The 23,188-nt window shown below is 40.8% G+C and overlaps 2 protein-coding genes across 2 annotated transcripts in view; one reads left to right on the forward strand and one right to left on the reverse strand.

Moving 5' to 3' along the window:
• Positions 1–1,637: 1,637 nt before the first annotated feature.
• lgsn (lengsin, lens protein with glutamine synthetase domain) lies at positions 1,638–3,953 on the forward strand. The gene is made up of 3 exons (XM_060940605.1): positions 1,638–2,271; positions 2,380–2,549; positions 2,714–3,953. Exons 1-3 carry the CDS (start codon positions 1,638–1,640, stop codon positions 3,896–3,898), a joined length of 1,989 nt encoding a protein of 662 aa, XP_060796588.1. The 3' UTR covers positions 3,899–3,953.
• Positions 3,954–5,497: 1,544 nt separating this feature from the next.
• Positions 5,498–23,188, reverse strand: part of LOC132899040 (myomesin-2-like) — a 63,581-nt gene continuing 45,890 nt past the window's right edge. Inside the window, exons 25-33 of the mRNA XM_060940687.1 lie at positions 20,309–20,422; positions 20,118–20,205; positions 18,388–18,426; positions 17,355–17,460; positions 7,181–7,344; positions 6,936–6,972; positions 6,820–6,842; positions 6,550–6,605; positions 5,498–6,377 (exon numbers count right to left, since the gene is read on the reverse strand). Coding sequence (XP_060796670.1) covers positions 5,874–6,377; positions 6,550–6,605; positions 6,820–6,842; positions 6,936–6,972; positions 7,181–7,344; positions 17,355–17,460; positions 18,388–18,426; positions 20,118–20,205; positions 20,309–20,422 — 1,131 coding nt within the window. The 3' untranslated portion in view covers positions 5,498–5,873. The remainder of the gene's footprint in view (positions 6,378–6,549; positions 6,606–6,819; positions 6,843–6,935; positions 6,973–7,180; positions 7,345–17,354; positions 17,461–18,387; positions 18,427–20,117; positions 20,206–20,308; positions 20,423–23,188) is intronic.

Consider the following 23,188-nt stretch of genomic DNA (forward strand, 5'->3'; position numbering starts at 1 on the left):
CTGGTCATACAAACATGCAACATATTTTCCTGGGATCATGTCTGACAAGGTGTAACCTTTAATTAGTAATTAGTACATTGGGCTTTTCTCATTCCCTGGCCTGAGCTACCCTATCATATGGTTAGTGAAAGTGTACACTGAACTTTATCACTCAAAGTAAAACTAGGTCACGCAAAGTGATTTCACGTGTCCTTGACCTCATTAATATTGGCCTAATTAAAGTCAGCTGCACATCCTTGACCTGTCCCCAACAGAAATCTATAATGGATCGTTAACTAGGATTAAAATCCTAGGAGTTTTATGCCAAAGGAAAGCACGGAAGAACGAAAAGAATAATAAGAAACCGTGCAATTACAATGTATTTTGCCTTTTAGAAGGCAAAATACAATGATGTAGCATGTGATGTAACCTTGTGAATGACATTTTCGCATGTCTTAAAACCTTCTATATTCAACAGCTTGAATGAAATGGTTTTCTTCACAGCACCAACTTCATATTTGGTACATATATCGATTAGACCTTGCTCGTTTCACTGATTTAATTTGTTTTCTGGTAGACCTTGTCAGGTTTTTGCTATAAGCATTCAAAATACAGACGCGACAAGCTTTTTTCCATTTTTAGGGGCCTATATATGAGACAAGTATAAATTTTGTCACAGATATAATATGTTTTCCTGATAGTACTATAACATGTCTCATATATTAAAAAGAATCAGACGTCTGGTGTCATTAAATCTGGAGATATAGAGAGCCAAAAGTGCTACCATGGACAAATGCGCATTACAGGAAGCCATATTTGGCACGCCATAAATCTGCAAATATGTCACATATAAAGCTCTCCGTCTGTGTACAGAGCCTTATTATATCAAAGAATCATGTGTGCAAATTTGAACCATTTAGTGTGAACAGTTCAAAAGTTATTAGCCATCAAACTATGGATGTTTGATTGTAACACTTGTTTTTATGCTAAATATGGGGCCACGTTCCCTAATATCTCCAAAACTAGTGGAGATATTGGCCTAAAATTTTGCACAGTAATTATTAGTTACAAGGGCATCAAAATAAAAAATTATGATGCAAATCTGAGATGGTCAGTCGGGAGCTTTCTGGTGATTTGGCACAGAATTACCCTATGTTCTTTTTCTCTTATGTAATGTGTTTCTAGAAATTTGATAAAGCGTGCATGGTAGCCTCTACAAAAGCTGATGCACAGCAGTTTTGACCTATACAATAGCCCAGTGAACAGCCTGGATTTGTCTGGGTTTGGCCAAGCATACAGGATAGTCCAGTCACAGTTTATTAGTTGTGTAAACCACTTTTCTGTGAGCACATGGTGAGCGCAAAGGGATTGTTTCAATCAGTCAGCATTGTACCTGTTGTCTATAAAAGATGTACTCAGCCATAGCTCTTGTTTCAACTTGGAGCTCATGGGTTTATATACATTAAAGGCTCAAAGGAACAAGTGACAAATCAGAAGGATCTATACAGAAAAGGTACAGTTATTTCTTTGCAAAAATATTTTGGTCCCATTTATCAGTTGAATTGCTTCAGTGACTAGGATATTGTAATAGACTTCTAAGGAACAAATTTCCTATATATGACTACTATTCATTCTTCTTCATTTAGGAAACAGCCTTAATGGATTCAGACCAAATAGATGGAGGCAATCTGAGCCGTGGCAAAAAGAAGGGGGTAAGGGTAAATGGGAAACATGTAGCCTCTTCAGAGTGGGACAGAAGAAGTACTGATCTGCCCATAATCCAGACTAATTTATCTGCTCCAAGCCCCACTGACAACTCCACTATAATTTCAATCGGCCCACACTGCTGGCCCACTGTCTCCATTGAATCACAGCCTGATGACTACACTTATGCTGATGAATGGAATAGAGAAAGGCACCCGGACAACCTACCTCCAGAAGGGGGTGTTTCTATTGTTTCTGAACAAACAATGGAGGAACTGAAAAGGCTATTGAAGGAGCGTTCCAAACAAAATACAAGAGAGAGAAATGAAGACCAATTAATTGGTCATCGCTGCCACATGCCTGGACAGAGAATTGACTGTAAACCAGATGACATACCATCCAGGTCCTTCACAACCTTCAAGCCCACTCTAGGGAGTAGTAGAGTAGAGAGAACAAGAGATAGTGCTTCATCTGGCTGGGAATCTAGTGGGTCATTGAAGACTAGTGGGCATACAAGCAGGCCCACCAATTTTAAGTTACCCACCAGTGAAAGGACATCCTGGGTCACCAATGGGATATCACAGACAGGTCAGTGTCCCTTTTGCAGTCCAGTACCCACGCTCTTATAGTGCCTGGTAATATTATAGAACAATTAATATTTCCTGAAATGTTTCTTGATTTTTGTATGCTCCATAGATAACAAGGAGAATCCACACACAGAATACCATGGGTCCCAAAACTTCATTTCAGAGGTTGAACATATTAAGCAGCAGATCAACCGTGAGAATGTAGGCTTTGTTCGCTTTGAAGCCACTGATCTCCATGGTGTATCTAGATCCAAGACAGTTCCTGCTTCCTTATTTCATGTAAATTCTTATCTGATTTCATCCAGCTATGATCCCTTTTGGTTGATTTCTCATCACACAATCACTGAATAAACTTTAATAAGCATTAATGGCATTAAAGTTAGCATAAAAATATAATGTTGTAAAATTTATGGCATTAATTATTATTTTCACTGGCATCACAGGAAAAAGCAGCTTATGGTGTGCCCATGCCTAGAAGCTACCTGGAGCTCACACTGAGCCCCAGAGAAAATGAGGTTGACCATCCAGTTGCTACCAGTTTCAACAGTGATATTCTTCTGATCCCTGATCTCTCCACCTTTCGAGTCCTTCCCTGGGCCGAACAGACTGCTCATATCATTTGTGATCCTTGTACAATCACAGGGATCCCTCTGCGCACTTCTCCTCGCTTTATTGCTAAACTGATGCTTGGTCAGCTTCAAGCCATGGGATTCTCCATCCATTCTTCTTTCACGTATGAATGCTGCATCTTTGGAGTGTCAGAGCGGATGGGCCCCAAGGTCATATTTTTCCCTGCCACTACTTTATTGAGTAATCATGACATGCCTTTCTTACAGCAACTAGTGAGAGGGATGTACCACATGGGCATCAGTGTGGATAGCTTTGCATCTGCCAGTGGTCCAGGACAGATGGAGATCTGCTTCAAGCCTAAATTTGGGATTGAAGCTGCTGACAGTGCCTTCACCTTTCGTACTGGAGTTAAAGAAATGGCCAGGAAGTATAACTACATTGCCACCTTCCTTACTGATGACACCATCTACAATTCTGGCTGCCTGTCCCACAGTCTATGGGATGCCAATGGCAGGAGAAATCTTTTCCATTCAGGCACTGGAGAGATGTCTGAGATTGGCAAGAACTGGCTTGGAGGGCTTCTCCACCACTCACCAGCTCTAAGCTGTCTAATGGCGCCAGGGATAGGCTGCCGCACTCAATTAACCAAAGGCAATATTTCAAAGAGCACATTCTATGCCACTTGTGGCTGCAACGACAACAGTTGTGCTTTTAATGTCAAGGTTCATGGTGGGTGGGAGACCCACGTTGAGAACAAGCTTGGCTCAGCAATGGCAAACCCATATATAGTCTTGGCAGCTACCATTGCAGCTGGATTGGATGGTATCAAGCGTAACCTCTGCACAGAACTGTCTCTTAACAAAGCTCCAATGCAGCAAAAACAGTTTGCCATACCTGTTAAACTAGAGGACGCCTTAGTGGCCCTGTCAGAAGACAGTGTGATTTGTGAGGCACTTGGTGAACCATTTGTGAATTATTTCATTGCCTTGAAACACCTAGAGATTGAGACACAGGAGACTGATATGGACAGGAACAAGAATCTGGAATACTTCATCTAGATATCATTTTAATGTGATGAACCGGTTTCTCAGTTGGAAGTCAGGTAAAATATAATGAAGGAAAGAACCTTAATGTATCACTTCTGAGGAACATAAAGGGATAGAGGTGATGGAGAGGTAGGGGTTTTTTCATGATGCACTTGAAGAAATGAATCTTGCATCTGTGACTACCAAGACACTGGAAAACACCCTTGTCATCTTCAGAATGTGCCATTGTCGCATTTGAACGAACCACAAAACCTGCATATTCACATATTACCACTTTCTTTTTATTACCTCATCCCACATGAGAAGATTGGGCTGGCAAATAGCTAAAAACATGTATTTTTCTTAAAAACTGAATGTTTCAGGCCCTTTATAAAATGGGAGGAAAAAAACTCAAGTTAAATTCTGACCTTAATGACCATGCGAAACTTTATTATACTATTTATTTTCTTTGAGTCCCAGACTCAGGCTACAGTACAAGATATTGCAAATAAATATTTTTACTCTCAACACATATTAAGATGGTTTTGTCTTGACATGTTTTCATCCTGCACACACACATTTCTGTCTGTTATTCATTATAGGACAACCTTCTACACACTTCAACCTTTTTAATCTTCAACCATAAGACATAAATACGTGCAAAAGAAAAACAAACTTCCCTCCTGACAGGTTGCCTTTAATTAAATTGCATCTACTGGCTGAAGTGGCGAAGCAAAATGCCACCTAATTCATGACATTTATTTCCGAGGAACATTTTCTGAAGACACCACAGTTATAAAATATAAAACACCAGCTATGACTGATTCTTGATTTCTGACCCAAAACAGTAAAACTCAGCAAAAGGCCACAGAGCAAAATAACTGGAAATGCAACAGATGGAAGTTGATCATTGTTTTATTGCCAAAACAAAGCTTTAGGAAGCTAAATAATAAGAGTTATTTGATGATGCCATTCACAATGATGGTGGTTGTTGTTTTTAGTGGTTCCAACTTCATAATCTTTATAATCATAATATTTTTGGATTAAATGCAACATATCTCACCACTTCCTTGACTTTTGTTACAACAGAGTCTGATATCTGGGTTCTAGTCTGATCTAATAAAATCTACTAAACCCATTTTTGAAAGGTCTCATGCACACAGAACAAAGACTATACTGATATTGACCTCTATGAAAATGGGGAAAGTAATAAGGTTATTATTATTTTTTTAAACTATCAAAATTCTTTTACTTTGGCCAATAGGTTAGTGATTCATAAACCACTACTTCTGTGGTCAATTTTTCAAATACTATCAAGCACTATTCGTTTTGCAATATCAACATTAGGATGCATCAGTTGCCCCCTAAAAATGAAAAGTTCCTCCGATCATGATGCATTTTTGTTTTTATGTTCCTTTTGGTAAGAAAACACACTGGGTGAAATATTTTGACAAAATTCTAAAATTTAATGGTGGCACCAGAAGCTCAAAGTTATGGAAAAAGCTGCTATTTTATGACTTTTATGACAAAATTTTGATCACTTTTCATGAAACATTATGGCACCTTATAGAGTATACCAAATATCTTAGATACACATTTTTAGTCCATATTCTAAATATATTATCAAGCACAGTTTGAGTTTTAGCTGTTCATTGAATCATTGTTCAACTACTTTTAAACAATACAAATGTATTATGAATCACATTAATGCTTCTCAATCCCTTGCAAAGGTTCTTAACATGATCTCTGGCTCACAAGAAATCAATAAATGGAGTCCAACATTGTGATTCAAACCTTACGCGAAAACATAAAATAAGCATTTTTTGGCAAAAAATGAACCTCATGGTGCCACCATTAGACTTTTGAATATGGTCAAAAAATTTACAGGATGTCTTTATTGGTGAAAAGGAACACCCAAACAAAAATGCATCAGATTTTACAAAAGTGAGGGCAACTGATGCACCCTAATCAACATCTAAATCATCTACTGGCAGTAACAGCCTTTTGTTTACTTCTTGGTGGGAGTTGGGGACCTCATGAATCTGGGTGGAGTTGGGGACTTGGCACTCCTAGGTGGGGTGGGGGATTTGGGAGTTGGGGGAGGGGACTTTACGGATTGAGGTGGAGGTGAGGATGGGGATTTTACAGACGGGGAAGGGGTAGGGCTCTTCACGGATGGTGCAGGAGTCTGGGGCTTTGAGGGGGGTGGTGCAGAGGACTTGGGTACTGTGATGGATTTTGCCATCTGTCCCAATTTGGGTTCATGGATCTCCTCACCCAGCTTGTACACACTGACGGTGATCTCCACAAACTCACCACCGTACTTGTTCCGCACATTGATGCTGTACTTGCCCGAATCATCCACCGTAACACATTTAATAGTGAGGCTGGCAAACTTGCCACTCTCGAAAGAGATCTGATTGTGGTCGTCAGACACAACTTCCTGTTCATTCTTGAACCAGGTGACCTCAGGCTTGGGGTCACCCCATACTGTACATGTCAAACTCAGGGTCTGAAAGTTTAGAGGTCACAAAGATATATGTTGATGACTGCACATGAAATTTTTATTTACTTTATTAAGAACGCTAATGATGAAATGCAAAGTCATTACAAAACAGATATTATCCCTTAAACCTGGGATTAACTTTACTTTCTAATTAAAGTAAAGGCTAGTTAAATATTACCTTATGCTCCATAATGGTGACAACGTCTGGCAGTCCACCCATTACTCTGCCACGGTCTACAGAGGATGAGATGAGACATTTTGGGATATCCATTCAGCTACATATATTACTCACAGTGTCAAAACTGCTTCACTCTTCATACAAATATGTGAAATATTATTAAAGTACTGAATTATAAAGGTTGTGAGAAACTAGTTTAAACAAGCTGTAAAATACAGTACAATCACAACATAATACAGTAATAGTTTTGTCATTCTGAGTTGTGCTCACTTTTCTCTGCAAATGCTGCAGCCCTGTAAAAACAAACACAACACGGGGGGTAAATATTGATTACATAAAGATCAGTAAAAATGTATGTTCTTGCTGCGTACGACTGTTTCACTTACTTGAGTCTTTGGAATTCAGCATAGGCATCAATGTATGCTGTTTTGATAAGAAAGAATAAAAAGATACTGATAAACAATAAATCTTTGATGCATGAATATGTAATAATAAGGCAAATGATAACTATAATAGATACCCAAATACCACAACAACATATTATAGTGAGGAAATGAAGATCAAGCCAATATAGGTATTTAAATAGGCATAAATAGTTATTTAAGTAAGTAAATAACAATGCATAACTTGCCTTGTCCAGAGAGGTCAAAGGAACGGGTATGGGCAGTTTTGCCGTCATGAATTTCTATGGTGTAATGGCCCTTCTCCCGATCAGTAGGCTCACAGATCTGCATCCAGGCCATTTCAGACGTGCCGCCAATCCTCATCTTCTCTGAAGAGGCGATTTTACTTTCCCTAAAATCCAAAACAAGACTCAACACGACAATCTTAAAATTCAGGCATCAACAATGATAGCTTTTATTAATAACAGTCATTCATTACCTCCACCAAGGAGGTTAGGTTTTCGTGTCGGTTTGTTTGTCTGATTGTAAGCAGGATCCTGCAAAACCTACTGACTCAATTTCCATGAAACTTGGTGGAAGGATGTAACATGGGTCAAGGAAGTACCCATTAAAAGGATCCTCCAGTGGATTGATTTTCAAACTTATTTTATGTAAAATTAGTCGTAGATTTCAAAAATCTAACTTTCATTTTGGAGACCAAATAGTGTTCAAGAAAAATGAATTTTCTTTAAAATGTCAGATGGGGGCGGCATGGTGATGTAGTGGTTAGCGCTGTCGCCTCACAGCAAGAAGGTCCGGGTTCGAGCCCCGTGGCCGGCGAGGGCCTTTCTGTGTGGAGTTTGCATGTTCTCCCCGTGTCCGCGTGGGTTTCCTCCGGGTGCTCCGGTTTCCCCCACAGTCCAAAGACATGCAGGTTAGGTTAACTGGTGACTCTAAGGCCCTGTCCACACGGCAACGGATTCAGGTGAATCTGATAAAATTGTTTATCATTTCAGCCTGGCGTCCACACGGAACGAAATCTTTTGAGAACGGGTTCCAGAGTGGAAAAATCTGGCAATGGCGCCGTTGCGAAGTTGTCTGGATGAGTAGAACGGATTTGTTTACGATGATGTCACAACCACATGACTGTCAGTGCTTCACGCCGGGTAGAAGTGTAACGAACTTGATGCGAGTTGTCAACAAATCCTATAACTTGGTTCATGAAACGCGCTTACAAAATATTTTCACTGCTTTCCAAAAACAAAAACAATCCCACCAGCAAAAATAGGGGAAAAAAAAGGAGCGATCTCACCTCTTCAGATGTTGGTTTAAGTCCGACAATACATTCCTCAAAAAGGGCGTAGAAGAACAAAGTAATCCATCAACGTGTAGCATTCAATTTATTCCGGACCATTAAAGAATTCTGGAGGATATCAGAATGTTGGCGTACCGGCTTCCATCTACCCCCGTTCATTCCTCTCTCTCTCCATCTACCCCCATTCATTCCTCTTTCCGCGTCTTTCGTTTTACGCTACTGATTAATAATCAAAACTTTATGTGGTTGATGCTACAGAAGAAGGGGTTTATGCGCATGCGTCTACTTCTTCTATTGTTCTGGTGTCTCCGATGGGACCGTCTTACAGCGCACGTAGAGGTGTGGCATGTGTATTGCATCGTTTTCAGCAAGCGTTGCGTTGCCATATGAACCTGATATTTTACTGATTCGTTGCCCATGTGGACGCGATATTTAAAAAAAAAAATCTCGTTGCCGTTGTTGTGTGGATGTAGCCTTAATTGACTGTAGGTGTGAATGTGAATTGTTGTCTGTGTCTATGTGTCAGCCCTGTGATGACCTGGTGACTTGTCCAGGGTGTACCCCGCCTTTCGCCTGTAGTCAGCTGGGATAGGCTCCAGCTTGCTTGCAACCCTGTAGAACAGGATAAAGTGGCTAGAGATAATGAGATGAGATGTCAGATGGGCTTTCTGTGGTGGTGATGTATGTGATGGCATCAGGTAGTGGTCACTTGGAGCAACTCAGCAGTTTATATTCTCTGTTTACATCATAGTTTTGCTAGTTTTACAAGTATTTTTAAACTGAATTTATCAGTTTTTAAATAAGTATGCCTCGCTGCCAACCTGCACTGGCTACCTATCACAACTCACATCAAATTTAAGATATTGGTGCTAGCTTACCAGGCTCTTAAAGGGTTAGAGCCAGCATACTTCCAGAGTCTGTTCCGCCCCTACACGCCAACCAGACCCCTACGCTCCATTACTACTGGTTGCCTGGCCCCTCCTCCTCTCCGTTCCTGCCCAGCCCGCTCAAGAATGCTGTCTATCCTGGTTCCCCGTTGGTGGAATGACCTTCCCATTGAGGTCAGAACTGCTGACTCCCTGACCACCTTCAAGCGCAGACTGAAGACCCACCTCTCCCCTTCTTCCCTGCCCACTGTGTAACTGCACTTCAGTCTCGACCAACCCTGGCTGTGTATGATCTAGCCTGGGGTTAGCTGTTTTGAGTTCTATTTAGTTCTACTTTATATGGCTGGTTTGTTTCCTTGGCTGTTTGAGTATTGGTAATTCAATAGAATATTACACGAAGTATTGTTGTCACTTGTTCACTTGGCACTAGAACTTTCTTGTCTAGAAGTTCAGCAATTCATGTACCTGCCTTTTGCACTCATTGTATGTCACTCTGGATAAGAGCGTCTGCTAAATGCCAAGTAATATAATATAATCACTGTGTAGCATGTAAATGCCACAATGATGCTAAAAAGAAAGACGAGAAGATATCTTTTCGCTGTTTACCTGGCCAGAATTGCCCAATTATTCGCAAGAAATGGAATTAAAAGAAATCTAAAAGAAAGTTAGAATTAAAAGTAGACAGCCTTTCAATTTCATAAAATCAGTGAAAATTAGTTCCCCCTGAAATTTGGTCATTGTGATATATGCTTATTGTTGTAATATCTAAAAAACAAACAAACAAAAAACCCCAAAACAGGCCATTCTGTGGCTGGGAAGTTATTTAATTTGAGGGGATTCCTGAGCAAATAATGTGCATGAAATCGCTCGTTTCGCGCAGTCAAGCAGACAGAGGAAGTCCATGTGCGCATGCGCACGCTTACCTTAGTCATCATCTTCTTCTTCATCTTTCGGGTTTTATGACAGCTGGCATCCACAGTGTTGCATTACTGCCATCTACAAGTTTACCTTTGACCGTGCACTGACAGTTCCATCATTCTGTCGCTAAATGAACAGCTGATCACACCGAGGTGCTCGCTGACCGCCCATATTTATTAGTTTGGTCCTGCGTTTCCTTTCCTTCACAACATAACGTCTTTTCTTCTCGCTTTCCGTTACTGTAGTCGGTCTTTCACGTTTCATTCGCACACTCACATCCTCCATTTTTCTCTCCTGTTCGAGGAAAGCCCACCACATGATACAACCCCGATTCCAAAAAAGTTGGGACAAAGTACAAATTGTAAATAAAAACGGAATGCAATAATTTACAAATCTCAAAAACTGATATTGTATTCACAATAGAACATAGACAACATATCAAATGTCGAAAGTGAGACATTTTGAAATTTCATGCCAAATATTGGGCTCATTTGAAATTTCATGACAGCAACACATCTCAAAAAAGTTGGGACAGGGGCAATAAGAGGCTGGAAAAGTTAAAGGTACAAAAAGGAACAGCTGGAGGACCAAATTGCAACTCATTAGGTCAATTGGCAATAGGTCATTAACATGACTGGGTATAAAAAGAGCATCTTGGAGTGGCAGCGGCTCTCAGAAGTAAAGATGGGAAGAGGATCACCAATCCCCCTAATTCTGCGCCGACAAATAGTGGAGCAATATCAGAAAGGAGTTCGACAGTGTAAAATTGCAAAGAGTTTGAACATATCATCATCTACAGTGCATAATATCATCAAAAGATTCAGAGAATCTGGAAGAATCTCTGTGCGTAAGGGTCAAGGCCGGAAAACCATACTGGGTGCCCGTGATCTTCGGGCCCGTAGACGGCACTGCATCACATACAGGCATGCTTCTGTATTGGAAATCACAAAATGGGCTCAGGAATATTTCCAGAGAACATTATCTGTGAACACAATTCACCGTGCCATCCACCGTTGCCAGCTAAAACTCTATAGTTCAAAGAAGAAGCCGTATCTAAACATGATCCAGAAGCGCAGACGTCTTCTCTGGGCCAAGGCTCATTTAAAATGGACTGTGGCAAAGTGGAAAACTGTTCTGTGGTCAGACAAATCAAAATTTGAAGTTCTTTATGGAAATCAGGGACACCGTGTCATTCGGACTAAAGAGGAGAAGGACAACCCAAGTTGTTATCAGCGCTCAGTTCAGAAGCCTGCATCTCTGATGGTATGGGGTTGCATTCGTGCGTGTGGCATGGGCAGCTTACACATCTGGAAAGACACCATCAACGCTGAAAGGTATATCCAGGTTCTAGAGCAACATATGCTCCCATCCAGACGACGTCTCTTTCAGGGAAGACCTTGCATTTTCCAACATGACAATGCCAAACCACAAACTGCATCAATTACAGCATCATGGCTGCGTAGAAGAAGGGTCCAGGTACTGAACTGGCCAGCCTGCAGTCCAGATCTTTCACCCATAGAAAACATTTGGCGCATCATAAAACGGAAGATACGACAAAAAAGACCTAAGACGGTTGAGCAACTAGAATCCTACATTAGACAAGAATGGGTTAACATTCCTATCCCTAAACTTGAGCAACTTGTCTCCTCAGTCCCCAGACGTTTACAGACCGTTGTAAAGAGAAAAGGGGATGCCTCACAGTGGGAAACATGGCCGTGTCCCAACTTTTTTGAGATGTGTTGTTGTCATGAAATTTAAAAATCTAATTTTTCTCTTTAAATGATACATTTTCTCAGTTTAAACATTTGATATGTCATCTATGTTCTATTCTGAATAAAATATGGAATTTTGAAACTTCCACATCATTGCATTCCGTTTTTATTTACAATTTGTACTTTGTCCCAACTTTTTTTGGAATCGGGGTTGTACATGACGTAGTATCTTGAATTGGGTCATGGTGAAGCAGGAAGAAATAACAGAGAATTTAGGGCCATGTGGCTTTAAATTCATTAATTGTTCTATTTTTTAAAAAAAAACTAATATAATTGGACATCTGTGATTCAAATTCAGTAGCTTTCGGTCCACTAAACAAAAATAACTGGATGTCAGGGAAAATTCTTTTTATGACCTACACTTGAAAAATCTGAAAGGCAATCTACCTTTCAAAGAAAGCTAAAAAAAAAAACAATACTGGGCCAACAATATTTGCCCATCATTCAGCTCCAAAAGTTTGCCAATGCAGTGTTTAATGTCAAGAGAGACAACAACACCAAAAGGTTAGTTTCAACTTTGTTCTATCATGATTCTTTGTGGTATATTATCGGTGGGCGGCACGGTGGTGTAGTGGTTAGCGCTGTCGCCTCACAGCAAGAAGGTCCTGGGTTCGAGCCCCGGGGCCGGCGAGGGCCTTTCTGTGTGGAGTTTGCATGTTCTCCCCGTGTCCGCGTGGGTTTCCTCCGGGTGCTCCGGTTTCCCCCACAGTCCAAAGACATGCAGGTTAGGTTAACTGGTGACTCTAAATTGACCGTATGTGTGAATGGTTGTCTGTGTCTATGTGTCAGCCCTGTGATGACCTGGCGACTTGTCCAGGGTGTACCCCGCCTTTCGCCCGTAGTCAGCTGGGATAGGCTCCAGCTTGCCTGCGACCCTGTAGAAGGATAAAGCGGCTAGAGATAATGAGATGAGATATTATCGGTGCCTTACCTGGTGAATTGTAATCGGTATTCCGATGTGTTGTAGGTGCTTCAGTGTATATTAGAAGAAAATATGGGTGACAAAGAAAACACTGACGTTGAAGAACAATCACTGACTGATGAAGAGACGGAGCATTCGGTTGAGCTTCAGGTATGTTGTACTATGCTCTAGATAAGAGAATTACTCAGAACATTTTGCATGAAGTTTGGTCATTTGAAATTTCCAAAGTTTTATTTAATGGTAGTTTTATTTTCATTTACAGTGTCTTGCAAAAGTATTCATCCCCTTGGTGTTTGTCCTGTTTTGTTGCATTACAAGCTGGAATTAAAATGGATTTTTGAAGGGTTAGGACCATTTGATTTACACAACATGCCTACCACTTTAAAGGTGAAAGTTGCTGTTTTACTGTGACGCAAACAATAATTAAGATGAAAAAACTGAAATCTGGAGTGTGCATAGGTATTCACCCCCAAAGTCAATACTTTGTAGAGCCACCTTCTGCTGCAATTACAGCTACAAGTCTCTTGGGGTATGTGTCTATTAGCTTAGCAAGTCTAGCCACTGGGATTGTTTCCCATTCCTCAAGGCAAAACTTCTCAAATTCCTTCAAGTTAGATGGATTGCATTGATGTCCAGCAATCTTAAAGTTACGCCACAGATTCTCAATTGGATTGAGGTCTTGGCTTTAATTAGGCCATTCCAAGACATTTAAATGTTTCCCTTTAAACCACTCCAGTGTAGCTTTAGCAGTATGGTCAATGGCCTGCTGAAACGAGAACCTTCATCACATGTCTCAAACCTCTGGCTGACTCAAACAGGTTTTCCTCCAGAATTGCCCTGCATTTAGTGCCATCCATCTTTCCTTCAGTCCTGACCAGCTTTCCTGTCCCTGCAGATGAAAAACATCCCCACAGCATGATGCTGCCACCACCATGCTTCACTGTAGGAATGGTGTTCTCAGGGTGTTGGGTTTGCGCCACACCTGGCATTTCCCATGATGGCCAAAAAGTTCAAATTTTGTCTCATTTGACCAGAGAATCTTCTTCCATGTGTTTGGGGAGTCTGCCACATGCTGTTGGGCAAACTCCAAACATGTTTTCTTAAGCAATGGCTTTTTTCTGGCCACTCTTCCATAAAGCCCCGCTCTGTGGAGTGTACAGCTTAAAGTGGTCCTATAGACAGATGCTCCCATCTCTGCTGTGGATCTTTGCAGCTCCTTCAGTGTTATCTTTGGTGTCTTTGTTGCATCTCTGATTAATGCCTTCCTTACCCGGTCTGTGAGTTTTGGTGGGCGGCCTTCTCTTGTCAGGTTTGTAGTGGTGCCATATTCTTTCCATTTTGCTATAATGGATTTAATGTTGCTCCCTGGGATTGCACACAGTTGGATCTTAATCAACTAATTAGACTGCATGTCTGCAGAGAAAATGCAAAGTGTGCTTGCTGAGTTGTAGCAGAACAGCTATCATGCCAACATGCTAAAAGCTAGCATGCCAACATGCTAACAGTTAGTATGCTAACATGCTAACAATTAGCATACTAACATGCTAACAGCTAGCATACGAACATGCTAACAGCTAGCATACTAGAGTGGAGGAGCTCCTTATGACATCATCACTCCAAAGTTCTACCCATTCATTTCAATGGCATGGAATTTTGCCGAAAAATGGGAATACCGAATGAACGACAAGGGGTAGTGCAACCATTTTAACAAGCATGCCATTCCAGATTGGGCCCTATGTTTCAGCGTTGGAACAGTGTCTCTATCTCGAAAGCCCTAGGAGGAGTAGTGGATCCAAAAAACAGGTGAAACGGAATAATAAAAATAAAACTTAAGAAGAACAATAGTGTGCTTTTGCAAACACACTAATTATGTGACTTATGAAATGAATTGGTTGGACCAGCTCTTATTTAGGGGTTTCATATGAAAGGGGTTGAATACTTATGCACACTCCAGATTTCTGTTTTTTATGCCTCGGCCACCGTAAGGTGCAGGAGGCATTATGTTTTCAGGTTGTCCGTCCGTCCGTCCTGAAACCTTGTGAATGCGATATCTCAAATGCTAATGAAAGGAATTTCACCAAACTTTCACCATTCGTGCGCTTTGGGACAAACATGAACTGATTCGATTTTGAGATCAAAAGGTCTAAGGTCAAGGTCACTGTGAGGTCAAATGTCTGTCCGAAAACCTTGTGAACACAATATCTCCAAGGCAGATGAAAGGAATTTCACCAAACTTTCACCATTTGTGCATTTGGGGACAAAGATAAACTCATTAGATTTTGAGATCAAAAGGTCTAAGGTCAAGGTCACTGTGAGGTCAAGTGTCTGTCCAAAAACCTTGTGAACACAATATCTCCAAGGTTGATACAAGTAATTTCACCAGGTCAAGATTGCTGTGAGGTCAAATGTCCATCCCCTAATCACAACTTAATAAGGCGTGTAGTCTACCGGGCGGAGGCATCCCCATCGACACCGTTGGCGTCGAGTTCTATCTAGTTTCATCTTCATTATTGTTTGTGTCACAAAAAAAAAAAAAAAAAATGTGCACCTTTTTAGTGGTAGGCATGCTGTGTAAATCAAATGGTGCTAACCCTCCAAAAATCAATTTTCATTCCAGCTTGTAATGCGACAAAACAGGACAAACACCAAGGGGGATGAATACTTTTGCAAGACACTGTATGTGCTAGGAACGTGAATTGACTGGAAAAAGGGATATTGCTGTACAAACAGATGAACCAGTCAGTATTGAAATCCAGACAGAAACAGTTGTCTTTGAAGAGAAGATTATCAGGGTCTCATTCGATTTGTTGGGAGATGAAAGCGTCTCAGTAGATGATTCGTTTGAACTCTCTGGTGATGAAAGTGAAGAAATTATTGACAGTGACTCTGAACGGTACTATTTGGAGTTGAGCTCTGTTTCGTCATTATTTTCTCTGCTGGAATCACTCTCGTAATCCACCATTTCATCTTCATATTATTCTGGTTTGAATTGGAATGGTAAAGCCATACTAAAACGTAAACTTAGTAGAGATTTTGTACTAAAAACACACTGAGGTGACTGAAGCTATTGCAAGTGACCACTCTCTGACATCATCGCATACGTCACTATCACAGGAAGCCCATCCGGTATTCTAATAAAAATGCATTTTTTTCTCGAAAACTATTTGGTATCTGAAATGAAAGTTAGATTTTTGAAATCTACGACTAATTTTACATAAAATAAGTTTGAAAATCAATCTGCTGGAGGATCCCTTTAAATTTCTGCGCTCTCCGAGTGCTCTTCTATTTTGCTCAGTGCAATTTAATTAGACCATTACATCCATTAAGAAAACATATAAATTAACTTCAGTGCAGGCATGGATCCTCAGTACACGACAGATTAAAGTGCATATCACGGGTAAATTCAGGAGCAAGATCAATGCAATTCTCCTATTTTATATTAAACTTTGGTCAAATATCTGTAACATTCTGCATTCTCTGCAATTTTTTTTACCTTGCACAATACCAGAAAAATTCAGTTGAAATCAAGCCATTTGAGGCGAATTGGTCCTTTGCAAAACTTGGCATTTGGATTTCCCGGCAAACATTGATTTGCGTGACGTCGCGTGCGGGACACCTCCCTCTGAATCCTACGTCAGCGCTGGTTTGTTTATGAGAAAACGACCTGGTGGTTTTCTGCAAATTTCTTCAACGTTATCGCGTAATTATTAAAATAGTTAACAGATGTATCGTAGGAGGGTGTAGCAACACCAATCATGATGGGATTAGTACTCATCGTTTCCCAAAAGACCGGACAATTACCCCTTTTCCACCAAATCAGTTCCAGGGCTGGTTCGGGGCCAGTGCTGGTGCTGGTTCACAACTCGTTCAACTTGCGAGCCAGCTGAGAACCAGGTTGCTTTTTCATAGCTCGGGGTGCTAAGGGAAGCCACGTCATTACGTCATTGTATACGTCAGTTACATCGCTGTATACGTCATTTACGTCGCTACGTTTGCATAAACCTTGGCGCGAATATCGAAGCAAAAACAACACGGAAGAAGCAGCAGCAACAACAACAATAATAATAATAAATGACTTCGCGTTTGTACAGCTGCTGCTTCTCGTCGCTTAAAAATGGCAATCTTTCGCGGTCTTGTTATTGTTGTTGGTCTTAACAACTCCGCCCCCCCCACTGACATAAGCGGTTCTTTCCTCTGGCCCAGCAGAGAGTTGGTGCTAGCCTGGAACCGTTTTTTCTGGCCCCAGAGCCAGTTCTTTGTCAGTGGAAACAGAAAACCCAGTTCCAAACTAAGCACTGGCCCCGAACCAGCCCTGGAACTGCTTTGGTGGAAAAGGGGCAAATGAGAGAGAAATGGGAGCGCTTGGTATACACAGGCTGTGCACTTAAACTGCGCAAGCTCGCGCTTCCGCAGATAACATCACGAATCTGGCTCCAGACTCCCTTGGGATTTTTCCAGACACGTTTTGTTATTTTATTTTTTTTCTGCTGTAGACAAATGGCCTTGTGCAAAATTACCCTTCTGGATGAGTGTGTAAACAAACATACTTTCATATAAAAAAAACCGAAATTGGTCCAGAATATGCCCTTTAACAGAAATAGTGAGTACTTGTGGAACCAGCTGGTCTTCATTTCCTCTGTGTAGTATTTCATATAGCACTGCAGTCTGATGCCTTCTGGTGTGCACTGCAACATCAGTTCAGAGGCAGAAGAGCCTGAAACAACCAGGAACCATGTTTTTATAACAGACCCAGGTTCATACCGGAGTATATTCTAACCCTCCATACCCATGTTCATTCAGTGAGCAGCTTGTGCACTGCATGCGGCCAGAACGTGTTACTGATAATAGTGTTCCTTTTTGGCACAAAACATTGTCAAAGGCTTTACAATTACACTACCGTTCAAAAGTTTGGGGTCACGTTGAAATGTCCTTATTTTTGAAAGAAAAGCACTGTTCTTTTCAATGAAGATCACTTTAAACTAATCAGAAATGCACTCTATACATTGCTAATGTGGTAAATGACTATTCTAGCTGCAAATGTCTGGTTTTTGGTGCAATATCTCCATAGGTGTATAGAGGCCCATTTCCAGCAACTCTCACTCCAGTGTTCTAATGGTACAATGTGTTTGCTCATTGCCTCAGAAGGCTAATGGATGATTAGAAAACCCTTGTACAATCATGTTAGCACAGCTGAAAACAGTTGAGCTCTTTAGAGAAGCTATAAAACTGACCTTCCTTTGAGCAGATTGAGTTTCTGGAGCATCACATTTGTGGGGTCGATTAAATGCTCAAAATGGCCAGAAAAATGTCTCGACTATATTTTCTATTCATTTTACAACTTATGGTGGTAAATAAAAGTGTGACTTTTCATGGAGAACACAAAATTGTCTGGGTGACCCCAAACTTTTGAACGGTAGTGTACATCTCAACAACATTAACATTATATAGCTCCACATATGACTTTTTAATGACATTTCTTCACATGATTACTTACATTACAAAGCCTGACTAATGCAATTAATGTAAGTAGATTAAATAAAAATGTATTAAAAATGAATAAGATAAAGGCTTGGTTCGAAATTTCTTCCTTCTGGATTAGTACAGACGTGTGAGTAAAAGCTTTCAAATATAGTCTGCGTACCAGAAATGCAGGCAATGGCATTGATGATATCCTCAAATACTACATGGGGGAAAAAAGGTGATTAGATTATCCATTGAAATATGACAGAAAATGATAAGTAATTGAAAATAGCTAGCATACAGTTGTGGTCAGAAGTTTACATACAGTGACATGAATGTCATCTTGGATATGAGTGTCATGGCAATATTTGGGCTTTCAGTCATTTCTTTGAACTGTTCTTTTTCTGTGGCAGAATGGTTATGCAGCATACATCTTTAATTAAAAAAACACTAGAATTTGGTGCACAAGTTTTAATTTTCTTTGAGTTTTCTGAAATCAACACAGAGTCAAAATTATACATACAGCACATCAAATATTTGGGTAAAATGTCTCTTCGCAAGATTCACCTTGACCAAACATTTTTGTTTACCATGAACAAGCTTCTGGCAGAATTCTGGTTGGATATTTCACGACTCTTCATGGTAGAATTGGTAGAGTTCAATTAAATTTATTTTCTTTCTTGGCATGGACTTGACTTATAAGCACGGTCCATATATTTTCAATAGGGTTGAAGTCAGGACTTGTTTTAAGCTTAATGTTAGCCTGCTTTATCCTCCACAACCAGCTCTGATGCGTGATTGGGTTCATTGTCCTGTTGTAACTCCCAAGTCGTGTTCAAGTTTCTGATGATTTATGCTGAAGAATTCTGAGGTAGTCCTCCTTCTTCATTATTCCATCCACTTTGTGCAATAAACCCGTTCCACTGGCAGCAAAACAGCCCCAGAGCATGATGATCCTACCACCACCACCAGCTGGTACAGTGCCTCTCTGTACATGGTGGTCATTGTGGCCAAACAACTCAATCTTTGTCTCATGTGACCATACAGCTTTCCTCCAGAAGGCTTTTTCTTTGTCCGTGTGGTCAGCTTCAAACTTTAGTTAAGCTTGAAGGTGTCAATTTTGTAGCAGGGGGTTATTTCTTGGATAGCAGCCTCTTAGTCCATGGTGATCTGAACTGTAGACAGTGATCCATCAGCTTCCAGTTCATGGCAGGGCTGTGCCATGGTGGTTCCCAGGTTGTTCCTGACCATCCAAACCAATTTCCTTTCAGCTGAGGGTGACAGTTTGGGTTTTCTTGAAGCAAAGTGGCTTGGCAAAGTGACTACACCTCACAATAACTTGGAGACAATTGTTTGAACTGATCTTGGAATTTGCATTTGTTTAGAAATGGCTCCAAGAGACATTCCGGAGTTGTGTGTATCTGCAATCCTCTTTCTCAGATCTGCACTGAGCTCCTTGGACTTTTCCATTTTACTGTGTATTGGTCAGTCCAATGAGTGCTGTAAACAAACACTTTTTATGAAGGCACAGAGAAGCTACCAGCTGTAGTCAATCATGATCACTAACAGGAAGTTAAGAGACCTCGGACTTGGCGAGAGAAGAGACATTTTGGAAGTTTCAGCACCTCTGAATTAATAATCTAAGTGAGTGTATGAAAATTTTTGACCCTGTATGTATAATTTTGATCCTGTGTTGATTTCAGAAAACCCAAAGAAAATTAAAACTTGTGCACCAAATTCTAGTGGGTTTTTATTAAAGATGTATGCTGTACAATCACTCTGCCACAGAAAAAGAACAGTTCAGAGAAATGACTGAAAGCCCAAATGTTGCCATGACATTCATATCCAAGATGACATTCATGTCACTGTATGTAAACTTCTGACCACAACTGTATGTAAAAGCAGCATTACCGTGACCAGAAATGTCAAAAACAGAAGTATCCTTTCCACGATCATCACTCAGTACAGCTTTGTAAATGCCCTGGTCTTTTCTGGAAAACTGTGAAATTGATCAAAGTTACATTAAATCTTTAGGCTAAAAAATACCCCGAGAAATAATAGAAATATATGGATAACATTCAGGAAAAAATTGAGTTTGTTACCAAGGGGATAGGAAGAACACAGGATCCAGACATTGGGTTGGGTGCGACATCAAGAGTGATTTCTTCATCTTCTTTAAACCAGGTGAATGTGGTGTCTTTCCTTACATTGGCCAACTATAACACAATCACATAAACATGTGGGTGGTAAAAGAGAGCAACTGGACTTTCTTGACGATTCTTGAAGACGTTTCATCTCTCATCCGAAAGGCTTCTTCAGTTCTGTCTGACTAAGGCTACATCCACACGACAACGGCAACGAGATTTTATTAAAAAAAATATCGTGTCCACATGGGCAATGGATCAGTAAAATATCAGGTACATATGGCAACGCAACGCTTGCTGAAAATGATGCAATACACATGCCACACCTCTAGGGGCGCTGTAAGACGGTCCCATCGGAGACACCAGAACAATAGAAGAAGTAGACGCATGCGCATAAACCCCTTCTTCTACCCGGTGTGAAGCACTGTCAGGAACAAACACACAACAACAAGAAGATGGCTGCGACTACGTGAGGAAATTGTGCCTTCTGTGTGTACAAATTAGTTTTATTAGTGTGCATAATTTTATATAACTTAATTTTCTTATTGTGTGTGAACACTTTGAAAAGCATTTTTATATAATTTATATAACTTTTTATATTGTGTGAACATTTTGAAAAGCAGTCTTATCCAATAAAAAAAGAAATTCAAGAAATGGTTCAGTTACTTGTTTATTTAAAAGAAAAGCTGTATACAAAAGTGAATGCAATGCAACGGTTCATACAAAACAGCGAGAGTGCTGCTTGTTCTATTCATGTGGTTGTGACATCATCGTAAACAAATCCGTTCTACTCATCCAGACGACTTTGCAACGGCCCCGCTGCCAGATTTTTCCGCTCTGGAACCCGTTCTCAAAAAATATCGTTGTGGGGCACCCAAAACGCCGGTGCCGTGTGGACGCCAGGCCGAAACGATAAACAATTTTATCAGATTCACCTGAATCCGTTGCCGTGTGGACAGGGCCTAATAGGGAGTATCAGGTATTTATCCTTTCATGGATGAAAAGCAATCCTAAGGTGTGGGTCACTGGGGGCTGGGTGTGAACGGCCTAGAGAGTCGTTGGGGTGATCAATGGTTGTTGGTTCTCTCTGTCCTCCTGTGAGTCAGTGACTACGTTTACATGCACGTCCAAATCGAGCTGCTGTTGGTAATCGAGCAAAGGGTCCCAGCAGGGGTGCCAGAGAAATCCAATCCTACATGCACAAGTGAAATTGGGCTATTGTGCAAGGTGCATTGTGTACCCGAGCTACACGTGGCGCTACATGCCCCATCGTGTTGGTACACTTTCGGTTGTTGTCATGAAGAAGAGCTATAGTGTTGCCAGATACTGCTGACGTTTTCCAGCCCAAAACATGTTCAAATCCGCTAAAATGCACTTAAAACCCCCAATCTGCCAACACTAGCAGTTCCGTGTTCAAGCTGTTAGGCTTGCTCTAACAGACTATGGCTACAAACTGTCCTGCGCAGACCACTGTTTTGTAAGACAACTTATTTTGCACAATAATATTTTTCTAAAGTCCATTTTTTGCTTACAAAAATTTTTTTTTTTTGCTTACAATTTAACTTATGTCTTAATAAACACACAAAAAGTTCAATTGTTTTGTTTTTATTGACATTCTTCAGATGTTGGACATATATACACACACACACACAAATACAGTGACTTGTTTATGTACACAATTCACAGCTATGCAACAGCTGTACAGATGTATTTGGTGATACAGTAAGTGAGCTAAATTTTAACAGTGCAAACAATGCCACAAAAAGAAAAGATTCATGCCGTTGTCATGATTCGTTGTCATGCCGACCGAGGCTGTTGTTTCCCGCTTGTGGTCTTGTCACTCGTCACTTCCGGAAGTAGCTCGACAACTAGCTCGATAGGGTATACATGCACAAAGTAGCTCGGCAGAAATCGCATAAACTAGGTCGTGTAGCTCGATTCCGAGAAATCAAGTTCGGTTCAATTTCAGCCGAATTAAGGTGTATACATGGCATTTTGAACTTCGATTTCAGTCGAGCAACGGCAGAAATTCGATTCTCTCTATGTGCATGTAAACGTAGTGACTGAAAACAGCTGGGTTTTGGTGTGCATTCAGTTGTCTGGGAATGGCTCAACACAGGAGAGCCAGTTCCTCAGGCCAGGACTCTGCTGTTTATCTTCATTTTAACAACAAAGGACTCTCATTTCAGGATTGCAACGTACACATTTTAACCAGAGAAGATCGTTGGTATGAGCGAGGAGTTAAAGAAGCCATTTTTGTCAACCTGGAACAGCCATCACTGAACAGAGGTGGGGGTCTAAGACACCATTTATCAGCCACCTACAATGCAGTCCTTGGCACACTTCCCAGACAACTGAATGCACACCAAAACCCAGCTGTTTTCAGTGAGTGCGTTTACATGCACATAGAGAAAATCGAATTTCTGCCGTAGCTCGACTGAAATCGAAGTTCTAAATGCCATGGAAACTCCTTAGCTCGGCTGAAATCAAAACGAACTGGATTTCTCGTAATCGAGCTACGCGACCTAGATTATGCGATTGTAGCCGAGCTACTTAGTGCATGTAACCCTATCGAGCTACGTAGTCGAGCTACTTACTTCCCTTCCGGAAGTGACGAGTGACGAGACCACAAGCGGGAAACACAACAGCCTTGGTCGGCATGACAACAGTAGTAGTAGCGAGCAGCAGAAGAGGTCAGGAGGAACAAGGAGACAAAAAACAAAAACAATTGAACTTTTTGTGTGTTTATTAAGACATAAGTTAAATTGTAAGCAAAAAATGGACTTTAGAAAAATATACAATTGTGCAAAATAAGTTGTCTTACAAAACAGTGGTCTG

The sequence above is a fragment of the Neoarius graeffei genome, chromosome 15, assembly GCF_027579695.1.
Source record: "Neoarius graeffei isolate fNeoGra1 chromosome 15, fNeoGra1.pri, whole genome shotgun sequence".
Classification (NCBI taxonomy): Eukaryota; Metazoa; Chordata; class Actinopteri; order Siluriformes; family Ariidae; genus Neoarius; species Neoarius graeffei.

Excerpts from the sequence above, each read along its gene's own strand:
- lgsn (XM_060940605.1), top strand. The coding sequence starts at position 1,638 with ATGGATTCAGACCAAATAGATGGAGGCAATCTGAGCCGTGGCAAAAAG. Across the intron at positions 2,272-2,379 it reads CAATGGGATATCACAGACAG|ATAACAAGGAGAATCCACAC; the intron begins GTCAGTGTCCCT and ends TATGCTCCATAG. Across the intron at positions 2,550-2,713 it reads TTCCTGCTTCCTTATTTCAT|GAAAAAGCAGCTTATGGTGT; the intron begins GTAAATTCTTAT and ends CTGGCATCACAG.